This window comes from Cervus canadensis, chromosome 19 (assembly GCF_019320065.1).
Source record: "Cervus canadensis isolate Bull #8, Minnesota chromosome 19, ASM1932006v1, whole genome shotgun sequence".
Lineage (NCBI taxonomy): Eukaryota > Metazoa > Chordata > Mammalia > Artiodactyla > Cervidae > Cervus > Cervus canadensis.
In genome coordinates, this window is record NC_057404.1 from 18,408,412 (window position 1) to 18,431,924 (window position 23,513).

Here is a 23,513-nt window from a genome sequence, read left to right on the forward strand (position 1 = left end):
AATTGTAAACATGTTAATCCATAGGAAGGTAAAAATGGAACTCACATTTGTTTAGGACCAATTGTGTGCTAGATTCCGTTCAGGAATATAATCCCATTTAATCTTCAGAGAGTAAATATTTGTATTTATTTTTGCTTCCCATCATCTTATTCCCTCCCCTACATTTGAGTAATTCTCCACCTGATGAGTCTTGTTGCAAGGCTGAAACTGCCTCTCACTTTGGAAGTTGCAACCCTTTCAGCCAAAGTCAATAATATGCTCCAGTTTCAGAAAACCAGTTATGCCTGCCCCAGAGTATGAACAAGGAATCAGTGAGACAAAGAAGCAGCAATTCCACCACTATCCGTGATAATATCCCTTGACAGCATCTCTTGACTTTGGCCATTATTCTTTCTGCCTCCATGCCTGATTCCTCATCACTTCAGGTGATTCAATGAATCCCATTTCTGCTTAACTCAGCCAGATTAGGTTTCTGTCACTTGCCACTCAGAACCCAGCCTGATCCACCTTACAACAATCTATCCTTTGTCAGGAGTATTATTATCCCTATTGTATAACCAAGACAATGCAGCTTTGAGATTTCTAATGATCTTTCCAAGATCATGCAGGTTGTAAGGAACAGTGCATCAGTGACAGAACTGTGCACAATAGATTCTCTCTGTGTTATGATAAGAACTACAAAGAGGTACCCAAAGTTTGTGTTAACACTGCCATCACTTGATGAAAACTACCCAAGGAGACAGCTGCCGAATGCCTCCTTCTCCAGAGTTGGAGTTTGCAAGGTTGAACTGTTAAGCAAATTGACTTAAGAGACCAGAATCATATGCTGTCTTTTGTCAGGAAGCACTCTCACTATCCCAAGTAGAAGTGAACTTCCCAGGTAATACTGTGTGTTTTGATATTGACATTGCTATTTTGGCCTTGCAAAGCCAACCACCTGGGTTCTTGTGCAGAGTTTAACCTCAGGAGATACAGGAAGCTTCATCTGAACTCCAGCCCTGCTCACTCCATGACAAGTGAGAGGAGGATGGGAAGAAGGAGGAGAGAAGGTTTTTCCATTATGCCCCAGCACAAGAGAACTTCAGGGGCAGGGGGTGGGGGGGGGGCGGTCTGCAGCTCCTCCAAATGGAGGCTGAGTGTCACAAGGCTGGGATCTGTCTGTTTTCTGACACAAGGAAGGAGCAGTGAAGAAAAGTCATTGCAGAACGTGAGCTTGTCACTTCTGTGTTTATAAAATGCTCCTTATTTGTACATGGCAATTAATGGGAGTACATTGAAAGGAAGCTGGAGGAATCCAGTGTTTTGAAGTTCAAGTTTTTCTATCTTCCATTGATCACATATGTCGATAAATATACTTGCTGGGTAGAGAGCGGCCTGAGTGACACTCCAAGCAGTGACGACTGGGACTTCCCTACCAGCTGGCAGAAGACCTTGCCTCAAATGAAAATGGACACTGGTTCTTGTGTTTAAATACAGAAAACCCTGCAGTGTGTCCTCCAGGGTCTGCCAGATCTCTGTTAGAATGAAATAGGACCCACCAGTGGGTCTGTAGAAGCCCTTGCTTTTCAGATGGGAAAGGCTGATTCATCCCACCTCCCCTTAAAACCTTCGAATAACTGGCCTGAACATCCTTGTTGTCTTCAGAATGTGGGCTTCAGGATGTGCTTAGGTTCATGTCTTCTGAATGTGCCTGGGTTCAAACTCTGCTTCTGTGTTTGTTACTCCTAATTTTTGCCCAAGTTCTTTGCTCTTTATGTATCTCACTTTAGTTATCTATAAAATGGGAATTATAACAGGACCTACCACACTGGTTTGTCATAAAGAATAAATGAAATCTTTCCTTTAAAAGTTCTGAACATAAACTCAAAATGATGCCTGTCTACAAATATTCATGTACCTCTTGGCTTCTAGAGAAAGATGAGTTAAAATTTTATGATTAGCTCAGTGCTTCCAAACTCCCAAGTGCCCCAGTGTGGCCAAGTTACCCCTCCACTTCCCCAAGCCTCACTTCCACGTGTGTGAAAATAACCAGAGGTAGACTGTTGTTGTTCAGTCACTAAATTGTGTCCGACTCTTTGCAACCCCAAGAACTGCAGCATGCCAGGCTTCCCTGTCCTTCACTATCTCCCAGAGCTTGCTCAAATTCATGTCCATTGAGTCAGTGATGCCATCCAACCACCTTATCTTCTGTCACCCCCTTCTCCTCTTGCCCTCGGCCTTTCCCAACATCAGGGTCTTTTCCAATGAGTCAGCTCTTGGCATTAGGCAGCCAAAGTTTTGGAGCTTCAGCTTCAGCGCCAGTCTTTTCAATTAATATTCAGGGTTAATTTCCTTTAGGATTGACTGGTTTGATATCCTTGCTGTCCAAGAGACCCTCAAGAGTCTTCTTTAGGACTACAGTTCAAAAGCATCAATTCTTCAGTGCTCAGCCTTCTTTATGGTCCAACTCTCACATCTATACCATGACTACTGGAAAAACCATAGCTTTGACTATATAGACTTTTGTCAGCAAAGTGATGTCTCTGCTTTTTAATATGTTATCTAGGTGTGTCATAGCATTTCTTCCAAGAAGAAAGCCTCTTTTAATTCCATGGCTGCAGTCTCTGTCTGCAGTGATTTTGGAGTCCAAGAAAATTAAATCTGTCACTGTTTTTACTTTTTACCCATCTATTTGCCATGAAGTGGTGGGACTGGATGCCATGATCTTTGTTTTTTGAAAATGGAGTGTTAAGCCAGCTTTTTCACTCTCCTCTTACACCTGCATCAATAGTCTCTTTAGCTCCTCTTCACTTCCTGCCATTAAAGTGGTATCATATGCATATCTGAGGTTATTGATTTCTCCTGGCAGTCTTGATTCCAGCTTGTGAGTCATCCAGCCCAGCATTTTGCATGATGTCCTTTGAACAGAATTTAAATAAGCAAGGTGACAATATACACCTTGATGTATTCTTTTCCCAATTTTGAACCAGTCTGTTGTTCCATGTCTGGTTCTGTTACTTCTTGTCCTGCTTAGAGGTTTTTCAAGAGACAGGTAAGGTAATCTGGTAGACTATAAGAAGCCCAATGGGCTTGAGACAAGGGTCAAATGCAAAAAATATAGAAGCTGTCAAAAACAACTAAAAATTGGCAGGGATGATTAAAAATTTTCCTAGACAGAAATCAGGCTTCTTGCTGTTTCTTGAGCATGCAGATGATATTCTCACCTCAGACCTTTACCCACACTGGGCTCTCTGTCTGGAACTCTCTTCCACCATCACGTTCCACCGTTGGCTCCAGCTCAAAGACCAAAGACCACATTCTCACAATAGTCTACCCAACTCCTCTATCTTAGTTAAGCAACACACACATGTACACACACACACACACACAGACTAGTCCCTTGTCTTGCACTGTTTTATGAAGCCCACTGATTATATATTTGGCATACTTATTTGTGGTCTGTTTTTTTCCTGTCCCCCTCCCACCCCCACCCTACTGGAACATAAACTCCTTGAAGAGCCCTGTCCCTCCCGCAGCTAGAGGAGCAGCTGGTACATGGTAGGTGCTCCAGGAATACTTATTTGATGCATTAAAGAATGAATTCTCTGTTACTCTAGTATTTATTATATCAGTTAACACCGTGGCTATAATCTACTTACTTCAGTCGCAAGGCATTTGAGTGGCCAGGGTTTTTCAAGGTCACCCGAGGACGATGATTTTCATGCTATGCTCTCTGGCACAGCTTCCCAAGCCAGACAATTCCTGACACATTCAGCTCTCAGGGCCTTCACCTCCCTCCTAGAGCAGAGTTCTTCCCATATTCTGAATGGGGCTTGATGAGGAAAAGCTTGAGAAGCACTGTTCCTGGGAGCCTGTGATTCCAGAGAGGTGCCCCAGGACCCCTAGCTTAGCATGGTGTGGCATGGTACGGTGTGGTATGGCAGGAATCCAGTGGCTTGACTCCTGGATGCCCCACCCCATTTCCAACACAGTGTCTCCAGTTCATCTCTGCTTTATGCAGTAAATGTCTAAAAATTGTGATATGCAAGAAACGAGTCCACAGCAACTTAAATCCAGACTTGAGCAATCCAGACAGAGGCAGATTATATCCTTGGAGGCACCCTTGCAGACCCTCTACAAAAATAAACATCTACCCTTCAATGGTGAGTGCCTCATTGACAACATTCCTCTAAATCACAAATTATCCTGCAGAAGGTCATACGTCCTTGATACCTTAGAGAGAATGAATTCATTAACCCATTTTCTGAAGAATTTTCAGGAGAGCTGCTGTCCAACGAAGTGAGACAGAGCCATAGCACTAGGACATGATCAGAAAAGGCATGAAGGGAGGGGGGACACCAGAGACCAATGTCCCAATGTCACCCCTGCTCACACTGGTTATTGATTAACACTGTCCCATTGGCCCTACTCTGTCCCTTGCACAGATCTGTTGGCCTGAAGCCATTCATGAGCCGGCAGCCAACACGGCTTCTCATGCAATCCTTCTCCACATATCCTGCCAAGGAAACAGGTTTTCAATGGCCTCCGTCTGTAGGATATTGCTACCCATTCAGGGGTAAATTTCCAGTCCAAGGTAGCATAATAATTCCCATTAATGATGATATTATTCATGCAGCTAAAATCTGCATGCCCCCAGCTAAAACATTCCCTTGTAGAGGCTGCAACCCTTATCTATTCAGAAATCCTTCATTACAGGTGGGTAATGTGTTTGCTCTGTATAGGAGTATGACACACGGTAATAGCCTCCCTCATTGTGCCTCTGAATCCTTTAAAACACCAGGGGATTTTTATGTGCACCTTTAATCACTAAGCCCAGACTTCTGTTTGTGAGCACCCTGCTATCAGAGCAGATGATGGGAAGTGGTGCTTTCAAGCCCTGTATTAGGAGAGTCTCATTCATCGCAAATATCTTCTCCACTCATCCCTGGCGCTATTGACATTTTGAGCCAAACAATTTTTGCTGGGGCAGAGCGGCACTATCCTGCACATCGTAAAATGTTTAGCAGCATCCCTGGCCTCTACAAGGTGCCAGGAGCATCCCATCCACAGTGGAACAATTGAAAGTGTCTACAGGCCATCAAATAGCCCCTCTTGGGCCAAACTGGCCCCAGCTGAGAACCAGGAACACAAAATATATTGAAAGGAAAGGAGAGATATCCCCTATTGTCCTAAAGCCCAAAATGTGAAACCCAGTCTACACACAAAGAACCCACACAAAAGCAAGAAAGCAGGTATTTTTTGTGTCCGATGAAACAGGTAAGTGGGCCTCCTAGCTGGCTCAGTGGTAAAGAACCTGCCTGCCCATGCAGGAGACATGGGTTCGATCCCTGACTCAGGAAGATTCTTTGGAATAGGAAATCGCAGGCAAGTCTAGTATTTTTGCCTGGAAAATTCCATGGACAGAGGAGCCTGCTGGGCTACAGTCCAAAGGGTAACAAAGAGTCAAACAAGACCAAGTGACTGAGCACAAGACAACAACAACGGTCTCTAAGTGACGGGAGCAGGAAAATTAACTTGGGTTTTATGGGTTTTAAGCTAAATAAGTTAAGAATCCCTGATTAGAAAGGGTGATAGAGATCATTCTGGACGACTCCCCCATGATACTTGGGAGAAAACTCAAAAATGGTAAGTAACTTCTGAATGGTCTCACAGTGATGAAGACAGAGCTTGGACTCATTATTCAGGTCCCCAGACTCCAAGTTTTTAGCTTGCTACTTTTTAATGTATTCCTTTATTTATTCATCAGGCATGTATTTTGCATTTAATCCAACGTAAAGGACTGAGCCAAGGTTTGCAGATGAAAAAAGAGGCATATTTCCCAATAACGACAATGAAGACCATTCATCAGATACCTCTTATGGATCCATGGATGAGGCACTTTAGGTCTAGCACGTCAGTCAATCCTCATTTAAAAAAAAAAAATCTATGAGGTCAGTACTAGTTCTTCACTGGTGATAGTGATAGGTTCAATTAGACACTGGAGCCCCATAACTCAAACGACGTTTACAAAGCCCAGCATTGTAATTGGAAATGTGCCAAGTGTCTTTCAGGAGTGATGTATCCACCAGAGCAGAGAGAAGTCCACAATCCCTCACTGTTGGTAAGGGAACCATCACCATCTGCCAGCTACACATGATGAGTGGCGAAAGAAGGGACCGCAGCAGCAGCAGAGCTAGGGTCAAACCCTGGCTCTGACCTTTTTCTTTGCATCTTTTGAGCTAATCACATAAGTTCACTGGACCTTGGTTTCCCTGTTTGTAAAATGAAGACCTTAAGACATTCAGTAGGCAGTTAGTGTGGCTAGGAAATAGATCATATCTTAAAGTCCCCTCACGTAGCCCCTCGTAAGAGTGAATATTCACTATTTCCTTTTCTTACTTTTTCTGCACTTTGGTTTCTTATCTATAAAATGGAGATAATAAAAGTAGCTACTTAGTAAAGTCGTGAGGGCTAAGAGGGTATATATTGGATTAGCCAGAAAGTTCCTTCAGGTTTTCCACATGATGTTTCCATAAGATAAAATGCATAGGGACTAGAGGTTAATACATATCAGATTTAGTTATTTTTGCAAATGCAAATAGCTTTGGAATAACATTAGTAGATGAATCAAAGGTGAGGATTCACACATGCACCAAAGAGATGAAGTATCATGCCTTCCTTCCAATGCCCACTCCCCTCCCTGCTCATTCTATAGATGAACACGTAAGAAATCTAAGACCTTAAAAATGGAATAATTTTCCCAAGAGTTCTCGGTAAGCTGCTTTGTACCTCCAAGAGCTACTCTGAATCTGGCTGGAAGTAAGTTTCCTGTGGGTCAAAAAAGTGACACACCAGTCACAGACTGTCCATACTGAGGTCTCACTACAAATTTCTTTGTGCTATTACTTAATTTGAAGAGTCAAACGTGACTAACAACAGAGTAATGCCCACGTGAAAATACTGCCTCAGTTCCTGCAGGGTCTCCCCCAGCTGGAGATACCACTGAGTCACTCAGTTCTCAGCAATTATCACTGCTTCAGAAAGCCTTTCTCTGACTATTCTATCAAAAATAACATGTCTTCAACTGAAGGTAACATTACCTATATCACATCAGGCTTCTCAAAATTGATGTACTGAAATCTAACCCCCAGTGGGGTGGTATTTGGGGGTGGGATTTGGGAGGTGATTAGGTCACAGGGATGGAGCCTCGTGAATGAGATTCAGTGCCCTTAGAAAAGAGACCGCAGAGAACCCCCTTGGCTCCCCCACCATGCAAGGATAAAGAGAGAAGACAGTCATCTATGAAACAGGAAGCTGGGCTTCACCAGACAAGGAGTATCTGGAACTTTGATCTAAGACTTCCCAACCTCTAGAGCTGTGAGCCATAAATTTCTGTTGTTTACATTATTCATGAACCACCGAGTCTATAGTATTTGTTTATAGCAGCCCAAATGGACTAAGGCACTTGGCTAATTGCTTATGTTCTCAGAAGTTTAGGTTCTTCTTCTGCAAAACAAGGATAATAATACATTCCTCAGAGACTTCTTGTGATGAATAAATGAATTAATACGTGCAAAGTGCTTAGCACAAGTCAGGGCCAAAAAGTGATATTTATCATTATAATTCTGAGCTGGCTTAGGTGTAAACCTCAAGAGGAAAAGTCAATACCAGTGCAGGCTTTAGAAATACCCCTTTGAAAGGTAAGAAAAATTTCATGCAACAGGACTCCATAAATTGCTCTTTTACTGTGCGTGACAGTGTTAAAGCAGCTTCCCCAAGGACCTCTAATTCATCAGGAGAATCTGCTTCCTCCCTCACGCTTTCTGCTCACCCTCTTTTCTCCCATCTGCACCATTAGCAGGGAGCAGATTTCCAGAGATCTGGGAAAGCACCTGAAAAACAGAAACGCCATACCAAGAACGGTGAGGCTCTGGAGCCCGTACAGGTAATGGGGTCGAAAATGAAGATGTATTAGGGGAAGAGAAGTTACAACTCTGCTGATTAAGTGACGAAGTGAATGGAAATGAAAAACATGGCTTCAATTATTAAGTAATCTTCGCAGCTCCAGGCAAAGGTAACGGATGAAGGGGGCTGGATACCGTTAGAAGTTGTAGAAGGATCTGGCCACTGAAACCTGAGGCCTCCCTGTGACACACAAAGGCAGTAACTTTACTCCCGGTGTTTTCTGTATTTGCTCATGGTTTCTATCTTTTCAAAGGCATTTTCAATTCTCTGGTTAGCTGGCTCTGCTCACTGAATAAATAAAGGAAATGTCTTCAGATTAACACACAGATAAAAACACAAGTTTCTGCCTATAACCTGAAAAATTGAGCTGAAATATTTCAATAAGCCATTTTGGATTCTAGATGCAGCGTTTTGCTTAGTTGTTCAGGTGTGTCTGACTCTTTGTGACCCCACGAACTGTAACGCACCAGGTCCTCTGTCCATGGGATTCTCCAAGCAAGAATACTGGAGTGGGTTGTCTTGCCCTCCTCAGGGAATCTTCCCAACCCAGCGATCGAACCCTGGTCTTCCATATTGCAGGCAGATTCTTTACTGACTGAGTTAGTAGGGAAGCCCAAGAATACAGGAGTGGGTAGCCTATCCCTTCTCCAGGGGATCCTCACATGAATTTTAGTTAGTATATTTCAAATAACAATTCAGAAGTCAACTTCAGAATGTTCTTCTAATCAGCTATGCAAGGACCCCAGATAGAATTTTCAAGTTATCATTGCAGTGTCAAACAACTGATGAAGAAAGTGGAGGTGATGATGAAGATTCTCATAAATAGAAACTGTTGTGAAAATTTGCCCCATATATAGACACTTTGGACTTCCCTGGTGGCTCATATGGTAAAGAATTTGCCTGTAATGCAGAAGACCCAGGTGCCATCCCTGGGTTGGGAAGATCCCCTGGAGCAGGAAATGGCTAGCCACTCCAGAATTCTTGCCTGGAGCATATCATGGAGAGAGGAGCCTGGTGGGCTACAGTCCATGTGGTCACAAAGAATTGAACACAACTGAGCGACTAAGCGCACACACATACACACATGCACACACACATTCATAGGTACCTTGGGAGGAGGAAGGTTTGAGTATTTTTACCAAGTGATGTATTCTTCACTAACTTAAGTTGTAATAGTGGTTTCTCCCCTGACCACAGGTACTTGCTGGAGTTGAAATCTATTTCTCTCTGTTTTTCTCTGTCTTCTCTCTTTCTATCTCTCTCTCTCTCTTTTTTATCTAAGGACACAGTCTCTGGCAGTTTCCTAGAGGAAAGATTCTGTGGCTTAGAGGTTGGGTTAGCAAAGATCATGCAAGATGCCATTGCAGAGGAAAGCAAAGAACAGAGAACCTCACAACTCCTGGGAGAGAATGATGGTCTTGGCTCGCAAAGACTTTCCCAGTTCCCCCACCTCAGTTCCTAGGAGCCTCATTGTGCCTCCTGTTCTGTCCAGAGATTACAGGAGAGGGAACCTGATAATTAACTCCCTTCTCCTTGAGACTCTCTTAGTTTAAGGGAGGATCTCAAGTCTCACAAAGGTAACTAGCTGATTTATATGAGGCTAGAAGTCTCTCAATCACATTTCTGACAAGTGGCCATTCAGACTCTGCTTGAATACCTCTTATGACAGCAAACTCATTACTTACTAATGTAGCTCATGCCATTTCTGAACAATTCTTCCTGGCCAGGGGGCCAATTGGTGCAAATAAACATTTCCATTAATTAGTCAATCAACTAATAACATCAATTCAAGGCTGAGGATGCAAATACAGCCCAGAGCAAGAAAGGTTCATCACAATCCTATTATGCATCCTTCCCCCAAACCTTCTTTCCTACAGCATTGCTGGCCCATGCACTAAATAACGGATCAGGAAGCATGGAAATCTGTTTGTCAGTTTGGTCTCTGTCCACATTTGAACAGCTAGAAGGATAGTATCAAAAGAAAGACAAAAAATTGCTTAGGAAACATTATAAAGCACTCTGTCTGCCTCCATTAGATTAAAGCTGGGGAGTCATAAAAAAATGCTTTTGTGGCTCTTCTTGTCCATAGTTCTTTGAGTAAAATTGTGTTTTTTATTCTGGTGACAGAAGTAATATGTTTTCATTGTAGAAAATTCAAAAACATGGTAAAACACAAAGAAGAAAATAAAAATCATCCATAACCCCACTACCCACAGATAAACGCTGTCATTTTGAAGTATATGCTTCCAGAGGGTTTTGCTTCTTTGTTATATTCCTTAATTGGGATCATATTTTTCATTGTGTTTTATAATTTGCTTTTATTTAACGTAACAATCTATTATGAACATTTTAACAAGTTACTAGATTTCTTCTTCAATGTAATCTTTAATGGTTATAGTATTTGTATACATACAGGTACATAACCCGTTTATACATACTTCTGTTTACAGTATATACATATGCTATCTATTTATATATCTGTTTGTAATGCTGTTGATGGGCCCCTAGGCTGTTAGCAGCTTGACATAATATACTATTACACATGACAGATCAGGACCTCTGGGACTGCAGAGGAGGAGCCCAGAATCTAGACTTCAGGGGTCAGAGAGAGTTTCCTGGAGGGTGTGACAATGATTACTACTTCTCAGATTAGAAAGTACAATAGTAACATTAGCTGTTTAGTCTTCATGGTCAGCGAAGATGGTCTTATCATTTTCCTTGTCCAACTAAACTTTAGACAGACTTTTTCCTGACTCTAAGCCCTGACCTCCCATCTCTTTAAAGCATTTAGTTTAGAAAAATCTGTCAATTCTTTCTTTGCTCCTATGACAGGTCAATCTTTTTAAAAGCTTCTTGCCAGTTTTAGGGACCAAGAAGGTCTTTCTCAAGGACCTGGGAGCCATCCATTGGAAATGCCATCTTGGAGGACAAGGATGCCCCTATGTCTAAGTTTCCCCGATAAGGCAGGAGCCTAACTTTGGCAGGCACCTTGCTCCAAGCTATCAAACTACCTCAGATCATGAGAAAGTTTACTTTTTCTTTCAGTGAAGCCAGTTAGCAAACACAGACGGCCTGGAATTTGCCCCCATCTTTGCTCTTAAAAGCTCTCCAGTTCTTGGTTTCAGCAGTTAAGCTCAGACTGTGTTCTGGCCTCTCTTCCTTATTGGAATAGTCTTCCGTAGAGTCTTCTTTGCCTATTAGGCAGCCTTTGCCTCAACACCGTGCAAGTTTCAAGAGCTGCCACCCCTGATTGTGCAAGTGAGGAAAACATGGCAACAAGAGCCGTAAAGGAGCTAAGAAATTTGAGAGCACCCAGAGCAGATACCAGCAACGTGTTTGAGTTCTCTCTGAATGGCCACATGCTGAGCTGCTATAAAGAAGCTGAGATTAACTGGAGCAGTTGTGTTATGCCAATGAGAGTTCTGAAAGCTCACTGGCTGCTCTGCAGCTTCTTCAGCCACAAAATGAGAACAGTAATAGTACCCAATTACAGGGTTGTTGTGAAGATGAAATGAATTAGCACATGAAAAGTAGCCGTTCCTGGTACATAGAGAGTGCTGTTCTTATGAATGGCATTACAATTATTACCAAGGAAGAGCACCGATTTTAGATTCAGAATAGACTGGTAACCAATGCCAGCTGCATCACTTACTGAGTGAATTGTGCAGTTTGTTTGTGTCCTTATAGATTGTTCAAAGGTTCAAATTGACTAGTACATACAAAACAAATCATTTACATTGGTCCTATGGTGAGCAGAATTCTAAAATGGACTTTAAGGTTTCTAGTACCAACTTATTCATTTAAACACTAACATAAAACCTGTAACCTGTAATCTATAACCCTTTATAGGCACTGCTTATAAAGGAATTTTGCAAATATAATTAAAGTCCCAAATCAGTTAACCTTAAAATACAAAGATAGCTGCAAAGGTATAGTCTAATCACCCATGCCTTTTAGAAACAAAAACTTTCTTGGCTGGTCAAAGAAGAGAAAGAAAAATTCCAAAAGTGAGAAAGATTCAGTATGCAGTTGATGTCTGAAGTTGTAGGGGGGCACCTGGAAGGACCTGAGGGCAGCCTCCTGGGGCTGAGGCTGTATGCCTGTGTGCATGCTAAGTCATTTCTCTCATGTCCAACTCTTTGCAACCTTATGTCCTGTAGACTGCCAGGCTCCTCTGTCCATGGGATTCTCCAGGCAAGAATACTGGAATGGGTTGCCATGCCTTCCTCCAGAGATCTTCACAATCCAGGGATCAACCCACATTTCTTACGTCTCCTGCATTGGCAGGTGGGTTCTTTACCACTAGTGAGCAGCAAAAACCATTCCTACATCTCAGAGAACCTACGCTCCAGAGAACTGAATTCTCCCAACAACCCGCATGTGAGTACAAGTAGGCTCTTTCCCACATCCTACAGAGGAGAGCACCGCTTGGCCTATATCTTCATTTCAGCCTGTAAGATTGTAAGAAGGCAGCCAAGCCTGCCCCAACTTCTGACCTACAGAACCATGAGATAATAAATGAGAGTCATGTTAAGCCACTACATTTGTGCTCATTTATTATGCATAAGTAGAAAACTAACACAGTCCATTAGTTATGTGGAAAGTTTCTTTTTTTACCCCAAACCTCTTTTAACCACTGTCAAACTCAAATCAAAGGCGGATCCAGGGGCAGCCATGTAACACACTCTTTCCTGGGTGCCAATATTCCCTGACCCAAGGTCAAAGTATTACACTATTCCCCAAAGGATACCCTGGCCGCTCAGGCAGATGTCCTGGTTAAAAGTCTAGGGCAGCCTCCAGAGTCCCTTTGAACACATACTTGCTTTTCAAGCCTCAGCACCAGTGTACTAAAGAGATCAGACTGTTTTCAAAATCGAGAATTGCAGGCAAGTCCATTTGTCCCTTTTTATTGACATTTCTGACCTTGCAGGAAAAACATGTTATGTTCTGTTATAAAAATTATCAGAGAGTGCAGCTTGCTGAGTGATGTTTTATATTAAAGGACAGAATACTCAAAGCCACTCTCCTTGAAGGAGTCCTACTGCCACTAAAAATCTCTAGAATCTTGGTGAGATTTTCTTCCCCCCTAATGTCAAGTCCTCTTTGTTAACTGGGCCTCAATGTTAGTAAGTAGGTGGAACCATAGTGTGACATTTTCTTGATTGACTCTCTCCAGCAAGTTTAAGTACAGTTTTAAATCTAAAAGTAAAGGCTTAGGCCTTACAAGAAAAAAAAAATTATTTTCTAAAAGTTCTTGGTGATTATTGAGGATGCCTGTGAACACTGAGTTTGTTTAGCTGTTGATTCTTTTGACAAGTCTCAAAATAAAACCCCAAACCAAATTAGGATCAAATAAACATAAGTCCTCTGGGCTCTACATTATCCTATTCAGATGTCTTAAGATAGAAAACTTGTTCTATTTAGGATAACCCTGCTACATATCTACCCTAATCTACAGTGACAGAGTGTCCATGTTGGCCAGTATTCATTCAGAATTGAATTAAGTATTTACTCATATATGTTAGGGACAATGACAGATGCTGGAGATGCAAGTTTGAAGGAGATATAGTCCATATGTTGAAACAGATAAAGCAGATATTAACCTTTATAAGGAACTCAAGCTATCCTTTCATCCTTCCCTATGAATGGATCAAAATTAAAAGTTGGGATTCCCTCATGGCTCAGATAGCAAAAAAAAAATAAATTAATTAAAAGCTGTCCTGTGTTTTATAATAAGATAGTTGGGCAACTGAGGGTCAACTCCTACTTGCCTAACTACTAGCTATGTAACCTTGGACAGATCATTTAAGTTCTCCAAACCCCACTTCCATCATCCATAAAATGGTGGGGGGGGGGAGGTATAATGATAATGAGATAATAAAAGTATTGTGATGATGCAAGGAGATGGTCCATGTAGAAACACTTAGCACAGTGCCAGGTCCATAGCAAGCAAGGGGTGATGATGATTACCATTATTATAATGATGATGATAATAAAAGGCCTTACTTGGCACATACTAGTGCTAGGAAGGTGGATTTTTCTGCACGATTAGTGAAACAGCTAGAACTCTGGCTCCCGTGAGCTGCGGCTTTTCTAATTTGTCCCTGTAGATTGCTTGTCAGCACAGGGCAGGTGGTTTCAGTCTTCCTGCAGAGATGCCGTTCCCAGCTGGAGAGGTTTAGGGTAATAAGGCATGAGACCTGTGAGAAGACATGTTCAGTTTGGGAAGCTTCCCAGAAAAGGACAATTTTCTAGGTGGACTAGAAGAGAAGAACCAGTGTTGACAAAACGTTCTGATCCATGCAGAGGTAGTTGGAACGGCTAGATCATGTGTGAGAGAAAGGAGACGGTAAAAGTAGAGGCCACTAAAATAAGGAGAATCTTGTGAAAAATTTCCTGTACTATGCCGGGGAGTTGAATGCTGAAGCATATTGTGTACGATTGTGGTATGTTCAAGTCTACATTTTTAAAAAGATCACCCCTAGCAACCACAAGGTTGGATTTATAGAAAGGCAAATGAGAGGCTGGGATCTCAGGAGGCTTTTATGCTGGAGAGGAAGGAAGGGGTGGTTAAGAAAACAGTCATTATGCTGTGGAGTGTGGCACAGAACCATAGAAGAAGATGACGTAGTGTAATACAGACCCTACACGGACCGTGACCCCTGTAAATTACAAAGCCCCACAGTGTCTTGCTGATGCTACAAGAGCAGTTAACTGCTCTCTACTTTTTGAGCCATCTTCTCCCTTCTGATGTGAAAATCTGAGTTTCCAGTTACTCTCACGACTTAGCCTTCATCTTGTAATCTCTTGGTCCATGTTAAGCCTTAGTCTAACTGCATGCTTTGTGCAAATCTCCAAGACCTAAAGAGTTTTTTCAAAGGCATAAAAGGTAACTAATTTTACACAAACCACATTTCCACTTCTTCATGGCCTGCCTTCCTCTGGAGAGAGAGAAACCAAGTTTGGGATAATTAGGATGTGGGGAATGGTACTATCCCAGTAACTGCTAGCAACTAGGGTATGACTCTATTACCACTTTCCTGTGCAGGGAAGATATTTTCATTTCAAGGGCTGCAAACTCCCTATTAAATCAAAAATATATCAATTAATTCACCTGCAGCATTTTCTGTTGTTGATTTTCTCTTTTGATCCCCTTATTTTCCTAGCCATTCTGAACTGAACTCAAATTAATAACTTATACCTTTGCAATGAACAAAATTTAAAGAAACTTCTGGTTTGAAAATTGTCTTACTGATAATTTTCATCTTTAAAAGATATTACCAATGTTGTATTTGCATTTAGTTAAAGAAATCAGGGCTTCCCAGGAGGCTCAGTGGTAAAGAAACTGCCTGCCAATGCAGGAAACATAAGAGACACAGGTTCATTCCCTGGGTTGGGAAGATCCCCTGGAGAAGGGCATGGCAACCCATTCCAGTATTCTTGCCTGGAGAATCCCATGGACAGAGGAGACTAGCAGGCTATAATCCACGGGTAACAAACAGTCAGACACAACTGAAGTGACTTAGCATGCATGCAAAGAAATGAAATTACTCCCACTCACAATACCTATACCTAGGTGAAGAATGCACAATCGGCAAAAGTTGTAATGATTTACTCTTCGGTTGATTTCTTGATTCTGCTTTTCAGATCTAGTAATAGAGAGTAGTTATCATTATTATTATGCTTTTATATTTCAAAACAAGGTATATCCTGAAAAATCACTATGAAAACTAAAGTGCACTCATTTTTAAGTCACAAACAAGCTGAAATTGATAAAAATAGATTTTTTTGTTTATACTTCTAAGTCTGTGCAAGAAACTACTAGCAATTCAACAGGCATGAGATTAATAAATATTTCTTGATTACGAACGTTTTACAGGCTCCAGAAGATTGTCCATTACTTTTAACACTAGTCATGATTTCCGATGACTGGACTTGAAGAAAAATTTACATTTGAACAAAAGAGGTTCTAGCATCTGCTCTAACATATATTTTTGATGTTACCAATTTGTGCCATATTTCAATCTCCTCATCAATATTTGGTATGCTTAAAAGTTGATCTTTAACCAACACGATTATATAATTTAATGACATTGGAAAACAAACATCCACAAAATATGGAAATTGCCCATTAAAGTTTATTTCAAAATAAAAGCAAAATGAAGAGAGATAACTATTTAAATAAATGTATTGAGTTCTTTAAAAACTCAGCTAAAATGTATATTCATCAAGGTCAGTATCCACGCCTATTTTTCTCTTCTTTCTTTGATTCCCTTTTGTCATATTTCCATATGTGCTCCATAAATATTAATTAAAAAATTGACTGTAATTATGCCACAGGTTGACATTCATGTCCCATACTTGGCTAGAACATACAACAATGAATAGGACAGAGCCTCTGCCACCACCACAAAAAACAAATAGCAGCCCAATAACCCAGACTCTAGAGCTTAGTCATCTAATGAGGCACATAACTTTCAGCAATTTCTGTTCCATTTTCTTTACATGGAATTTTTTTGTCCTTTCTGCACTGAGACCTCACAAAAACATTTTTTGTACAAATATGCTACCTTATCTAAGCAGAGACTATGATAGATTATAATAGCTCTTTGGTCAAATATTAAAAACATAGGGAAACTTGGGAAGATAGTCCTTTGGTTTCTGCAACCCAGAGTGCTTAAGCTGATTTTAGGCAATTAGCTATCAAGGCTGAATTTTCTTCCTGCCATTTGTTTTGTTTTCTCTGGAGGTACCAATCCATCCACTGCTCCTACAAACATTCCTGAGGCATTTAATATTGGCCAGGCCCTATGCCAAATGGGAAAGTAAATAATAAATATAGTCCCTGACCCCAGGTAGTTTATAATCAAGTAGAGAACATCTGTAACCACTTAAAAGTATTACATTAGTTTCTGACTGCAGTTCCCTGTGAATATGACCTGACAGGAGGCTATGAGGTGAAGCTCAAAGGAAATCATGTGTGTAAAATGCTAAGTTTAAAGCCCGGGACAGTTCAAGTACCCCCACCAGCCCTTGCAGAAGACCATGGAATCAGGGCCCCTGGGAACAGACACTGGGAGTGCTTAAAGAGCCTCTTTCCTGAGAGATGGGTGGGAATGGTACTATTATGGGTGACTGAGAAAGCAATGGAACCGGGAAAGAAGAGGTCCTGGAGATATTATTTTCCATGTGTAGCTTTTGAGAGGATAAAGCCAAAGCCAAAATAATTTTCTTTCCTTGAATATCAACTGTTAAATACCAATTCTTCTTTTATGTACATCCTTCATTTTCTTAGCACCTGCCTGCCTTCCTAAGGTAGTTTTACAAGCCTTCACTGGATGACCTCAGTACGTACTGTGCACTAGCACCCCTGTGCCAGGAAGTATGCAGAAGGCACCCTGCTGAGCCGTCCAAGGACGAGCTGCTCTCCCCGGAGAAGGAGGGTGGGGTGGCCCTGCCATGGGATCGAAGGCATGTAACACAGCACATGGGCTTGGAGCAAGGCCTGCCAAATTTCTAGTCACGGGGATATTACTCTTCCAAATCCTGCAGGTCATCCAGGATCTGCACTCTCTCTCTCTTTCCCTCGATCCTTTTGTTTCATCAACCAAGTGCTTAAGATCCTGCCTGCTAAATACTTCTCAAAATGGCCTCTCCTCTCTACCTGACTCCACTAGACTTCTGCTGTGGCTTCCTTCTTTACCTTGTTGCCTTCAGCCCTTCAGCTCCTTAACATGTTTTACAAAGTCCTTTCCAACCTGTCTCTCCCTAACTCTCCAACCACATGTCCCACAGTGCAGTCTGCACTTCTTCCTCCAGCACACACGCTGGTCCTTGGTCTAGGATGCTCTCTCCAAACTCTTCCTTCTTCTTTGAGGAAATATAATGACATTACCTCCACATACGGTGACTAACTTGTCCCAATTTATATGGGAATTGCTAGGGTTTACCCTGGAAGTCGCATATCCCAGGAAATTCTGCTCAGTAACCCCCTTTCCTGATGGTTCAGACGGTAAAGTGTCTGCCTACAAGGTGGGAGACCCAGGTTCAATTCCTGGGTTGGGAAGATCTCCTGGAGAAGGAAATGGCAACCCACTCCAGTATTCTTGCCTGCAAAATCCCATGGACGGAGGAATCTGGTAGGTTATAGTCCATGGGATCGCAAAGAGTCGGACACGACTGAGCGACTTCACTTCACCCCCTCTCTAAGCTTTCCTTGCCCCTCAGGTCAGGACATCTTCTCTGTGCTTCCGTAGTGCATGTATTCTGTCCTCACCACGCTGTAGTATAATTATGGATTTATTTATCTTGACTCACCCTTTGACTCTAAGCTCCTTGAGGGCATATTTATTTTCTTCTTTGAATGCAATAAGCACTTAGTAGAAAGGAAGAGAAGGAAGGAGAGAAAGACAGAACAAAAGAAAGAGCACAAGACTGAAGTTATGTTACAGTAAATCTCGTTGAACTCCAGCTGACAAAGACATCATATACCTCTCTATCGCCATGCTTTTTAAATAAGGAATATCTGTTGACTTAGTTTTTCTTCATAAGTGCACTTCTTTCTACAACAGTGCAAGGGGACTTCCCTGGAGGTACAATGGTTAAGACTCCATGCTTCCATTGCAAGTGCTGCAGGCTCAATCCCTGGTCAGGGAACTTAAGATATCACCTGATACATGGTGAAGCCAAAAATAATAATAATAAAAAATAAAGTAAAAATTTTTTTTAAAAATTAAGAAAACGTTCATGGAAGTAGAGAGCAGTATACTACTCAATAAGATATCTTTTCCAGGAATATACTGACTGGGGACTAAGAATAAATGTTAAAAAGCTGCTGTGACAAATAAGTACCAACACTTCAATAGTGGGACATAATAGAAGCTTATTTTTCATTTAGATAAAGCTGAATTTAGAAAGTGAGTGCTCTTCTACAGCAGACTCTTCTCCTCCATGTGGTCATTCAGAGTCCCAGGCTCTTTGGGGCTAGTATCTCTGCCATTCCCTTGAGTTTAGAGTCCTCTAAGCCTAGGCAACACAGAAAAAGAGCCTAGAGGATAGACTATGGGAGGCTACATAGGTCAGTCATGATGCGGTTTGTGCACATCTCTTCCCTCTCATGCCATTGACTAGAACTTGGCCCATTGCCACAACTATCTTCATAGAAGCTGGGAAACGCAGCCTGTGTGCCCAAGAAGAAGCAAAAACTGGTTCGATGAGTGACTACTCAGCTTCTGCCACTTCACTGAAACAAAATTTACTCCTACTAGCTGGGCAAACTTGAGGAAGTTAGTTAGTCTCTCTCAGACCCAGTTTTCTTACCAGTAAAATGGGAATGATAATGGTGCTTAACTCACAGGGAGGTTGTGAGATGAAGCTCAGATGAGGTAATAGACATAAAATGATAAGCTCAAAGCCTGACATAGTCTATGTGCTTCATAAATTTGCATTAATTATGATTATGATTATTACCTACTGCTATTACTATTATTACTGGTATTACCACTACCCACTTTTATGCCAAGGGCATTTTGAGCAAGAAGTTATCATTAAAATTGTTTTCTGGAGCCCTTAAAAATTTTCTTCTGGAGCCATAGCTGCCTTCACACAGTCTGTCATTTCCTCCATCAATCCCACCCTCAGGTCGTCTAGCTGCCCTTATAAATCCTAAGCCACTAGGAGGAGAGTAGCAGAGAGTTCAGTTCTTTGACCACATATATACTAAATGTCAAGCTTTACAAGTGGCAGTATTATCCATCATCAGACAATGATAAACTATAATGAAATACAATTTCACTTGTACTCAACCATGTATTTTATGAAGTAGCATAAAGTTTTACCATTAGCCTCAAAACACCTATGATTCCTTTTGTTCTATTTTCCTGGGCACCTTCAACAAAAACAACTATTGATTTTGAGTTGTCTGAAGTACACTCTGTAAAAAATTACCCTCAGTCCATGGCTTTCTTTTTACTACACTCCAATAATGAGGAAAAATAGGAGGATGGCAGAGAAATACACATCCAAGAGAGTTGTATGGAATCTTACAGCTAATGGCAGCCTCCATTTTAATTGTGCTCAAACCTGAGTCTAGAAACCAAATCCTAGCACTGCAGATCTGTCTCGAATAGAAACAGACATTCTTTCTAATACCAAACTGAGTCAAAACAGAGACAATAGAGAAATATTATTTCAATTTCACAAAAGACTCTTCATAGGTTTTTTAATGACCCATTATCATATTTGATCCTCACGATACCCCGTGGTGGAGATAATATGTCCCATAACAAAATAAAGTTTTTGAAGTTAGTTAAGAGGTTGCTCAGGTGATAAGGAAGTCGTATGGTGGTAATAAGAACCCAATTCTTCTGCTCTAATTCCTGGAGCATCACTCATTCCTCATCGTGGAATTCTTTACAAAGTCAGGAGGATTTAATTCTGCAATGGATGCAAGGATAAGGTGTGAGTTCCAAGAGCAAAGCCCTTAGAACTGAAGTCACACAACACCTGAACCTGATTATATTTACTCGAGTGGCCTAAAGGAACATGGGCAGCCATGAAGTCTCCTGCATCCTTAGAGGAGAAAGATGCATCTCTCCCAGCTTTATTTGGGGTCATGGACTTTGGACTATATTGAGGTTGTGATATGTTTTCACAGTTCTTGGTTTCTGTGCCTCTCCCCCTAAGCCCACATGTTTCCAAGCTTGGCTCCTTTGACATACACCCTTCTACTTGGGTGCACCCTGGTTTTCAATAGTGCGTGATAAGAATTCCACAATGAGGAATAAATGATGCTCCAGGAATTAGAACAGAAAAATTGGATTCTTGTCACCAGCATACTACTTCCTTACCACCTTGGGCAGTAGACACAGTGGCTTGTATGAAAGGAAGCTTTTCAAACAGTGGGGGTGTATTTCTTTTCCTTGCTTATTTCCCCAAAATGCCTGCAGAAAAGAAAGATAATCAGCATCTGAGCAGCTGTGGACAATTCATTCACAAGGACATGCTTATTTCTTCCTAACTGATGGGAATTTATTTTCAGATTATCATTTAAAACATAGAGCTGACCCCAAACCATTATCCCAGTTACTTACTAATCCTCTCTAGCTTGCGTGTTTCATTACTGTGTGCAATTTCTTTTGTTTTATTATGTCGTGTTTTACCATCCCCCTCCCCCCGACTGCTCTGCTCAAGCTTGATGCAAGGTATGTAGGTGGGGGTGGTGGGTACTCATGGAGATATTTGCATGGCATCTGTCTCACCTACAGCACTGTCACCTACTAGCAGAGATCCTTCTACAGAGGCACTAAAACCACCTCCAGGAGGCACAGATGCTCCATAGCTTCCTAGAATCATTTGGAAACAAAGTTGCCTGTGTACACCCATAATTGTCAAACTCATTTGTAGCCTCTGCATTGCCACCACCAACCCCCACTGCCTTCTCTTACCCTAAATTGTTCCCTGAAAATGTAAGTTCCTCCCAAGCATGTGTTACCCAAAGAATAAATGCAATCATCTTACAGAAGCATTTATGCAGGAAGACAATAATAAAGAACGACTAGAAGAAACTGGTGGCAAGTCAAAAGCTAGTAGCAGCTGATTGCTTTTGTACAACCTGTCTCAGGCAATTTGGTAAGGGTGATTTCAAGCCACCCGTGGGAGACACCCAGCCGGTTAATCGTCTGCCCCAATCTGCATCAGATCTTTCCAGCAACGGCCTCCTCCCCCAAGTCATCCAAATGAAAAGGCAAGTTAGTACACCTTCGCCATTAGCTGTTCACTGCAGTGCCGTCTTGTTTCACCTGAACTTTGTCATTTGGAGGCTAATGTTAGATAAAAAGGATAAAAGGCTGCTTTACATTTTATCTAGCCTGTTATTGGAGTTTGAAAGGCTTCTGTTCTTCAACAAAGCCCTCAGTGGCTTGGCAAATGTGACAAATGTGATTAGGCTGGAACATCATTTTAACAGTCAAACTCAGAGGTAGTGCGGAGTTTCACAGAAGGACAATGAGGACCATCGCTAGAGCCCTTCCTCCATCACCAGGTCCTCGCAGAGAGCTGAGTGCTGCTCCAATATGCATTCCCATCAACACAAGGCACAGAGGTCTTCAGGGCACAGTGAATGCCTTTCCAATTGAATTGAATGCAAAGGAGTTTATATTGAAATAGCCAAAGGATCCTCTTACTCTCAAAAAGGTCTCCTGGTGGGTGATTTTCATTTTCTCCTTGGCCTTTTCTACATTTTTTTTTTCAGGTTCTCTGACACAAAATTTTATTACTTTCATAATCACTTACTTGAAAATCAGTTGTATAAAAATGAAGACTCCTGAGACCCTGCCTCCAAGAGGGTAAATTTCTATCCTGAAAAATACATAAAATGCAGGTTTTGCCGTGATCCCTACAACCTTAGCTTTATGAAATGATCATCAGCATAGAGAGAGGGAAAAGGTGTCTGGGACCAAGTCTTATACATCTCTGTAGCTCCCAGGACACAGTGATATATCAAAACCATATTTGTACATCAGGTACCTCATATACGTATGTGTGGTACACACGTGTGCAAAAGCTCTGACTACAGCTTCATGGTTTCAGCTTAGGCATTTAGGTAACATATATTTCCTGCTGGAAAGGTAGTCTAATCCCTAGATTCTGGGAAGTATGGCACCTTTCTGTGGCCACAGAACCAAATATGTCTTAATAAGAGCCCTCACAGCATAACTGATGAAGCCTCAGTTTTCCTTCACCCCCAAAACTTCGGTGTCCTTTTTTTTACCACACTGAAAGGGTCAGGGTTGCTGTCACCATCTGAAAGGATTCAAGTCTGCTGGAGCAAGCTTTCACTGCATTGGAGAGCTTCTCCCAAACTTCTAGGGGCTCCACAGTCAAGGGAAATACCTCGAAATCAATAGAGAGAAAGGCACTGTTCCCTCCGCTGCCCAGTCTGGACAGTGGCAGAGATACTGCCTGCCTTCTCTCTAAAGTTGCCAAGGTTTTTTCCAATTCTCTTTTGATTGGAAACAAGACTGGGAGAGAAATTCACACCACCATCCTTTCTCTTACTGAATTGACAGCTTTGTTCTTGCCCCTGCTGTTCATAAAAGGCTACTCCAAAAACCCAGGGTGATACCTGGCTCTAACTAGCTTTCTTGGAAAAGCAGGGTGTAGAGGTCAGTGGAGGGCATTGGGGTCTTGACTTAGGTAAAGCACGAAGGTGGGGAAAGAACCCAGGCTGAGGGGACTCAGGGGCTCACCGCATCCAACCCTCTTTTCCTCTCCCAGATCAGCTTCTTTCTCCGTATCAGCTGTGTTTTCTCCAAACTCCAGTAAGAAAGCTTGGTTGCTTTGCTCCTGGAAGTTCTTATCTCAGATGGTTTACACATCACAACTGGGATTAACGCTTCAGTTTGAAAATCTAGGGAAGGATTCTGACCTGGCTGAGGTTGTTGTGAAGTTAGGGTTCCAAAGCAACACTACATTCATTATCTCACTTGAACACTACCAGAAACCTACTTACAAATATTATTGCATGTTTGCTCAGTCACTCAGTCATGTCTGACTCTTTGAGACCCCAC

The 23,513-nt window shown here is 41.8% G+C and overlaps 1 protein-coding gene across 1 annotated transcript in view; it reads left to right on the forward strand.

The window, feature by feature from the left end:
* The first annotated feature begins 5,247 nt into the window (after positions 1 to 5,247).
* Positions 5,248 to 23,513, forward strand: part of LOC122422023 (translation machinery-associated protein 7-like) — a 71,459-nt gene continuing 53,193 nt past the window's right edge. Inside the window, exons 1-3 of the mRNA XM_043438192.1 lie at positions 5,248 to 5,256; positions 7,838 to 7,924; positions 11,146 to 11,202. Of these exons, the coding sequence (XP_043294127.1) occupies positions 5,248 to 5,256; positions 7,838 to 7,924; positions 11,146 to 11,202 (153 nt within the window). The remainder of the gene's footprint in view (positions 5,257 to 7,837; positions 7,925 to 11,145; positions 11,203 to 23,513) is intronic.